Source organism: Cenococcum geophilum (assembly GCF_001692895.1).
Source record: "Cenococcum geophilum 1.58 unplaced genomic scaffold K441scaffold_8, whole genome shotgun sequence".
Classification (NCBI taxonomy): domain Eukaryota; kingdom Fungi; phylum Ascomycota; class Dothideomycetes; order Gloniales; family Gloniaceae; genus Cenococcum; species Cenococcum geophilum.
The window spans coordinates 2,543,328-2,551,733 of NW_027137566.1; the positions used below are offsets into that span (position 1 = coordinate 2,543,328).

The 8,406-nt window shown below is 39.7% G+C and overlaps 1 protein-coding gene across 1 annotated transcript; it reads right to left on the minus strand.

Moving 5' to 3' along the window:
• Positions 1 to 498: 498 nt before the first annotated feature.
• On the minus strand, positions 499 to 1,308 carry K441DRAFT_655071 (acyl-CoA N-acyltransferase). Its single transcript, XM_067647783.1, has one exon. It carries the CDS (start codon positions 1,080 to 1,082, stop codon positions 546 to 548), a length of 537 nt encoding a protein of 178 aa, XP_067507624.1. The 5' UTR covers positions 1,083 to 1,308; the 3' UTR covers positions 499 to 545.
• Positions 1,309 to 8,406: the final 7,098 nt, after the last annotated feature.

The window sequence follows — 8,406 nt, forward strand, 5'->3', positions numbered from 1 at the left end:
TATGCCTTTCAATGACCATGGAAAAGTAACGATTCGAAATACAATGTGTTGGGCTTGGTGCGGAATATTTTCTTCGTCCATACCGGTTTCGGATCGAATAATAAGGTTCTGTTCGATCGCAAAACCGTCGGATTGAATATGAACTGAAAGTCCGGCAAAAAGGACGCGTTCCTTCCCGACTTGACACGCTTCTGTGGCTCTACAGGTTGCACGGACGTTTGCAATCCAGCCTTTAGATTCTCAAGTGAGGAGCTTCGGGCTCAATATTGAAATGACGCCAAGAGCGTACCATTATGGCGGTCAGAGGAACATCAAAATTTTGAGGCTATGCAGACAAAATCACTCCGAATCAACAGATTATAAACTGAATCTGAGGCCTCCATTTTGGAACCGAACAACCTCTAAAGCAAAAGATTTTGAGAGGACCCAATGAGATGCGACAGCGGACTCAAGACCGTACGCAACCACTTAGAGCAGAGAAATCATCAAGTGTGAAATGGCACCTAGTAGTAATAATTGGTATGACTACGGCATTAGAACTCCACTCATGAGTCTGCCTCTTCCATAATGGTCTGTAATCCGTCCTGAAAAGCATACTTCTGGTAGACCAGTGAGTCCACCCATTCCCCTTTACACTCGAAATCCTTCTCCGTGAAGCGCACCTTTGTAAACCCCAGTCTTTCCGCCAACTTCCAACTCCCCGTATTCCGTGGATCGCACTCGATTTCCAATGTCACATCTCCTAGCAGCAAAATGAACGCCGCTACAGCCTCTGTCGCAAATCCTTTGCCTTGCGAGGCGGGCATGAAGGAATACCACAGTGAGGCCTGCCTATTTTTCACCTTCGCTCCCACGCTTCCTATAAATGTGCCATTGTGGGTGACGGCAAGCTCGAAATGCTTACGTGGCATACTATCCTGGTTCTCCACAATTTCCTGGACGACTGCTTCGGTTTGGGCGAGAGTGCGTGGCTCCCATGTTTGGTAGCGGGCGACGGAGGGCGTGGATAGGAGGACGTGTAGGGGTGGTATATCGTCGAGGGTATATTCGCGGAGTTCGAGACGAGGGGTCTGGATATGCATTCTTTGGGACACAATAGGAATCGTCCCTGAATCACAGTAATTTTCTGCTTGAATAAATAAGAGCAATTGTAGCTGTGATTTAGCCTGGTTCTCTGGACTGGAAAATTGGTTGAGCGATGTGGTTATTCGACGACATTTTTTGGTCTTTCGAGAAGCGATAGCTACGGGCTGTGCGAGTCATACAAAGGGTTGCCTTCGTATGTTTTGTTCTCCTTCTGAGCTGAGCTTGGGCTGAGGATGAAGACGAAAATTAATTGGTCCCTTGGCATTAGAAGTTTGGTCCCCCTCGTGCACGGTACAAAAAACATATCTTTTTAAAATACTTACAACTTAATAACTATAATAACTATTTATATATAATTCCAAATATGGTTTATTAGTTAGTAAATTAAACTTTTTATAAAATTAAAATTTTATATAAAATTTTAGGTCAACGATAATCATACACCCCCTAATTGATACGCATATATCCCCTACCCAAATAAGCTTAGATCTTTCCACTTTAGGTCAAAATATCACGTTTGTTTGACTTGTTTACACCCAAATCACGAAAATTAAAGTGTTAAAATACAATGCCTGTAATACTTTAAGATTATCCTAAGTTGAATGGTGTAAGGCAGATTGCCTAGGTATACGGTAGGGAGTAGGCAAGCCGAGCATAAGTCATAGGAGAGTCGATGGAAGAGGACGATATAATAAAGAGTATGGCAATAGCCTTGTAAGAGAGAGACGAACCGATAAGGGCTTGTAAGCCCGAGTAAGGGATAAAATACGTCTTACATTACTAGCGCTGCCGATCGTTCTGGGAATACCGCCTGTTTTACTAGGTAAAATGGGATCAATCTCTAACAGATTAGTATGCTTAAAAAACGCTTAATATTAAAATTAAATAAAGCTTTTTAAATTAAACAAATGTGCGGAATTTATAACGTAACTTTATAAGGTAAGAATATGGATATGGAGTCCAATTAATAGAATAATAAGGTATACTATATAGATAGACAAATCCTTAAGGAAAAGAAGGAGCCTATATATAAGGTAAAAAAGGGGTTTCCCTAGGTATATATAATGCACATACCTTATAGACGAGTTACTCCTAAGTTGCCCCTAGGTCGCCTATACCTTATAGCTATATAACTATTTACTTAGGGTTTACCTAATAATGCCCCCCCCCTTTAAAAGGATTGTCCCTAATCCTATATATACTTAAGCCTTAATAAAACCCTATAAAACCCTTAATAACTTGAAGGAAAAAAAATTAAAGGAAAAAGAGTATCCCAATTTTATATAAAGAGAGATAGGTAGTATATATATGCGGCGCGAGGATATTAAGGAACTTTAACCACTGGTTAAAGTTATCTAATTAGTTAGATTTGCCTTTGTTCGTACTAACTTAATAGCACGAGTGAGTCGTATCCCGGGGCACGAAATACGTATAGTATTGTATGCTCTTTAGGATGGTGGTGACTGTCGATTCTATTGAGGTAGACTACGTGGTCTATATACTGACGCGCCTCCCCCCTAATTAGTTAGCACGTAGGTAGTTGGTGCACGAACGCGTATTTACGCGTTTGTATACCAGGTGCTGTAATTATACACTAGCGGTACTTGGAAAATAAAACCACTTATATACAGCCTCCGTAATTGCCTTAATAGAACCATAAAACATATAAGAAAATACATAGGAAATCCCTCCTAAGGTGCCTTTTGGGTTGCCTTCCAAATGGTGCTCTAAGCTGGCCGTAAGTCCTGCTTACGGTCCGTAAAATGAACTATACGGCCTTTTGACGGGCCGTGAATGCACCGTACGGCCTTCTGACGGGCCGTAGCTGAACCATAAATGCTCCATTAGTCTCGCTCTACCTATTTTATAACCTTTAGGTTAAGCTTGTTTGTGTTAATTAGGGGTTTAAGAGCTTAACACGGCTTTGCCTTAGTTATAGCGTCTACTAGGTTGTCTTCGCTGCTAATCTATTTGACCTCTATAATCTTACGTCGTTTATAGGCCTAACGTAAGCACATTAGGTCGACCATAAGCCTCTTCTCTTGTGTTATACCTAGTTTAACTAGGCAGTCGTAAAGGGACTTTAAATTGGTGTATAAAACTAGGGGTAACTGCTCTAGTTATAGAATCTTCTAGACCGTTAATTTAATTACGGCTGCTATATTAAAGCTATGAGCTAGTGTATATAGTTTAGAGGCTAGTACACTGCGGGTTACTTATTTGCACTTAATTAAAGACTAGTACAGTATATTTGCGTCCTAATTGCGGTCCGTAAGTACAATTATAAAGCCGATTTGTAATAATAGGTCTTTATTATTGGCAAAGGAGGCGTCCATAAATGCTAGTAAGCTAAGGGAACTTAGGTCTAGTGGTACGAAAGTAAGTCCCCTTGCTGCATTATTAATTTGCCACTAAATGCGCTTATTAAGCTGCTTAATATTTTCTTCTTGCGGATTTACTACCTAGGCCGTAAAGGACAAGTCATAGGCAGATTCGGGTTGGCAAACTGTAGTAATGTAGGCGCCTCTTACACGCTATGCAGCGTATTAGTCCTTTATATTTATGGTCTTATAGGTCTCTCCGTGGGAACTAGTAAGGTCTATAGGCTTTGCTATAATAAGCTTTAGGTTTTAAGCTTAGCGTTCCTAGGTTAGCTGGATTAAGTTACCCTTTTATATAATTAAGCCTCCATTAAACTTAATTAGAGTTTACTTAGTTAACTACTCTCGCGGCTTTGCCAGGAACTTAGCTTCTTATAGTTTAGTCTCTTTAGCGTCCGCAAATGTCTGGTCTGCTAAGAAGAGGGTATTATCTATTTAGAGTCTAACAATACCAAGGCCGTTTAATGGGCTGTATAGGAGGTAGGGGTTGTAGGTTAACTATTCTATTTTAAGTTTACTAACGTAGTACTAGTAGTATGTCTTAAACTAATAGTTTCCGGCTTCTGGTACTCCGTAAAGAGGTTTTATAACCTATAAAATTATTCCTAGTTATAGGTTAAGCTTATAGGGTGGTCGTATAAAGATATCCCTACTTAGGTAGGTGTTAGACTGTATATAGGCTTATAAGATGTCCCGTAAGTAAAGGGCTACAGATTTGGTTTGCTATAGTTTAGGCATAAGTACGAGTATAATCCGTTAACTAACCCGTTAAATTGTAGGCGATTATATAAGGACTAGGTCCTTTCCCTAGTCGTTATAAGCTTATATAATAAGCCTTAATTTCTTAAAGGCTTTATTAATACTAGGGTGCTTAATCTTGTTAATAAAGTGTAAGTTAAATATATAGACGCCTTGCGGAATATCTCTCTCTATTATAATCGCAAAGGCACCCTTTTTAAGTAGTCCGTTAATCTCTTTACGCTATAAGTCCGTAAAAGGGGTTTCCTATATTAGAACTGATATATCTATAGGCGGAGATTGCTTTGCGGATGTGCCTGCGGAGGTTAGGTAGTTCTCCGTTACGGGATTTTTATAGGGGCGTCCTCGGCCACGCTTTACGGCAGGTTTAGTAGGTTTAGTGGGTTTCTGGGGGACCTCTAGGGTAGGTAAGGGTGCCTCCAGTTTATCTAATTTGGTAGTCGTTTCTAGTTTATCTAGTTCGGCGGTTGCTTCTAGTTCGTTTAGCTTAACGTTATAGGTGTTTTTAGGCCGAAAGTAGGGTTTTATAGACGTGCTTCTAAAGCTAGTTGGCCCGCTAGGAAGCTATATACAGCACGTCTCGTTTTCTACGGCTAGTAGACGGTAAGGTCTATTCTAACTACCGCTTTTACGTTATATAAGGACTTTAGAGTTAAGCGGGAGGTTGTATACTAAGGTTATATTAGGTCCGTTGCGGTAGTATAGGGCGTTATTAATAGTTTGTTTGGCCCGTAATTTGACTATTTTGGCTATTACCTTCCGTATTGTAGCTACTTGTTCCATAATAGATGGGGCAGGAGGGCCTAAGCTGCTTATCCTTAGGTAGGCTCCATAAACTAAGAGGGTAGGTACTAGTCCGTTAGGGCTAGCGGTGTTATTAACGGCTTTTACGGCCATCTATAAAGCTAGTTCCTTTTAGATGTCCTTATACTCGTCCGTAATAATCTAATAAGCTCTCTATAGAGCTAGGTAAGCTCGCTTAATAAGCCTAACGGACTAATGCGCCTTAACTAGAATAGCTTTTATTAATATAGCTATGGCCGTAGTATACTACTGAAATTCCTTACTAATAAAGTTCCTACTAGCGTCGTGGGTGATATACTTAGGAGGTCTAACGTACGTGTTAATCTAGCAGGTCCGTAAAATATCTTAAGTATACTTTGCGGATATATTTTGCAACTAACGGGCGGCTTAGTAGTGGGTTGCCTTATTAATTATATATAATACTAGGCTGCCGTTAATATATATAATATCTACGTATACTAAATGGTTAAAGTTAAGGTCCTTATAAAGGGTAAACTTAAATCGGCCTAAGGAACGTCCGTATTTCTGGCAAAAGGAGCAGTATTTAGTTAGGTAATTAACTGCCTTCCTATTAACGTTGTTATGTCTAGAGCGTTTAAGGACTCTATATAGCTTTTCGGCTNANNGNTNGCCGAAACGGCGGTGNAGNNGGTGGATNTNCGTACTNGTAAGGTAGNANGGGTTATANTNAAAAGATTNCTNAATNTAGGTCTGTAAAGTCTCTCCCTATATAAGGAACGGGTGTCCAAATTATTGTGTAATTAGTAGGGTAATATACTTACTTCCTAGGGCAGTTGCGGGGCCGATTAAGGTGTCCGTAATATTATTGTAGTAAACCTATAACCTGTCTATGTCCGTAAGGCAAAGTAAGAAAGGGGTGTCTGCTTTTACTATGTGGAAGTTAACTAGGCTAATTAGGGTCTTAACTGTAACTAATCTAATTAATGCAGTTAAGCTAATGCCGAATTGGACGTTTATGGCCCCAGTTTACGTAATATTAATGTCCGTATTATTATTTGCGGTGGTCCTATATACAAGGTATTGTCCGTAGCCTATAGTAGACTTCTTAGAGGCGCCTATATCGATCATAACACCGTAGAATTCCTTGGGGGTATAGCGTTCTATGGTGATATATGCAAATGGGTCCTGCTTATAATCTATAACATCTATAATAGGGGTGCTTACAGAATAGTTTTTGGGCGCAACTAAGTGTATAAAGGAACGGTTGGCTAATACGGTTATAATATTAAAGGCTTGGCTATCCGTAAAAGGTCTAAAAGTAGTTAGGAACGTCTCTAGGGTCTCCTATTCCTGGTTATCTAGGTTAAAGTCAATTATAAGGGCTTCTATTAACTTATTAGGGGGCTCCTCTTCTTCCTCTCCTTTATATTCTAAGATAAACTGGCTAATCCGTTTATTAAATCTCTTCTTAGACCTGTTACGTTCTTCCTAGGTATGCCTTATAGACTAACATCCTTCCTTACCACATATAAAGCATTTCTAGCTTATTTGTCTGTGGGGGTATGCTTTTATACGGGGGTTGCTATAGGGGTTACGGGTAGGACTTGGTCGGTATGGTTGCTGCTAGCGATAGCGGCGGTCCGTAAAGTAGACGTCTAAGTCTATTTGCGGATATTGAATATCCGTAATAAAGGCTTAAGTGCTGCCTAGTGGGTTTAAGACTTAATAGGTTATAATAGAGGAGCGTAAATTATTAATAAGGCTAGCTAAGGTATCTGTAGGCTTGTAGTAGGCGTACTTGCAGGGCTTTACTTCCTAGCAGGCCGTAATAAGTTTATTATGCAGGAAGTTGTCTATTTAAAGCTTAGCGTTAAGGCCGTGCTATAGGTGCTAGAGGTCTTTAATGAGAATTTACAGGTACTCTATAGTTGATTTTTCAGTGTTCTTATTAATTACGGTCCGTAGCTTAGTCGTATTCCATTAGGTAAGGATATTACGCCTATATTCTAGTCCTTTAAAGTAGTTATAGGTAGCTTCGCATAGCTTATTAAAGGGAACACTAAGGGGGTTACTCTTAAGGTTAGTATAGTAGTGGTCAAGTACTAGGCCGCGTAGTATGGTAGAGTAGGCTTAGCTGAACTCTTATTTAGGAATATCGGCCTTCTAGCAAAGGTCCGTAAAGATGGTTAGTTTAAAGTTAAAATTATTATTTTTACCGCTGTACTTAGATTTGTTGGTATAGAGCTTAGCTAGGTTAGCTAGCTCCTTACTATAGGTCTTTACTTAGGTGGGTTACGGATCTATAACTTACGGATCTATAACTTGCGGATATATAGCTTGCGGGTCTATGACTTAAATAGTGGGGGTAGTTTGGTCCGTATTTTGGTTTATAGGGGTGTTATAATCCGTAACTTAAGAGTAGGGTATATTTTAGCTAATGAGGTTAAGTCTAAAGCCGCTTAGGTTTATAGGACGAATTTGGTTAAGTGGGTTAGGTATAAGGCTAGCGATTATATTAAGTTTAGAAGAAGTAAAGAGTTCCTTAGTTTCTTGGAACTAGTCTAGAATTTCCTCTTTAGTCTATTCTATTTGGTCCTTCTTATATATTGTGTTGTATAAGGACTATATAATAGTAACTCGTTTATTCCTTTTAACCTATACACCTTAGTTATGTAAAAGGGTTTATAGTTTACGGATAGTAATAGGGTTGCAGGCCTTAAGAATAGCTTCCGTAAAGTCCGTAAAGTCTTCCTAGTATTACTCCCATAGGTCGTTATTTATAAGCTTAAAGTATTTGTATTTAAGGATTTTAAAACTAATATAGTCGTTAATATCGTTTGTAGACGTAACGTCGACTCCTTATCTTTACTTCTTTTAACCTTTACTAACTTGCTTGCTAATGTCTGCCATACTGTAGTGTAGTGTAGTGCGTAGTGGGTAGTAGCAGCTTATAACGGGTGGGGGAGGTCTTATAACGGTCCATAAAATCGATTAACGGGTCCGTAATAGTTTGTAGGAGGGTAGGGGTTTTCCGTAAAAGGTCCAAAGAGGTTTAAGGTTTAAGGGGTTTAAGGATAAGGGTTCCATATAGGTCTGTATTCGCGTCTATAACTTTTAGTAAACTATACTAAGACTTAAATAAGTATACAGAGTTAGTGATAGTCCGTAATCCCCAACTTCCGACCTTCTAGTAGGTCGTACTAGGAGTCTGAATGGTCGCTGTCGAGTATCGCTCGGGGGAGGTGTTGAGTAATTGCTGATCTGTGCGCGCTTACTGATCAGTGTTCGTACTAACTTAATAGCACGAGTGAGTCGTATCCCGGGGCACGAAATACGTATAGTATTATATGCTCTTTAGGATGGTAGTGACTGTCGATTCTATTGAGGTAGACTACGTGGTCTATATACTAACGCG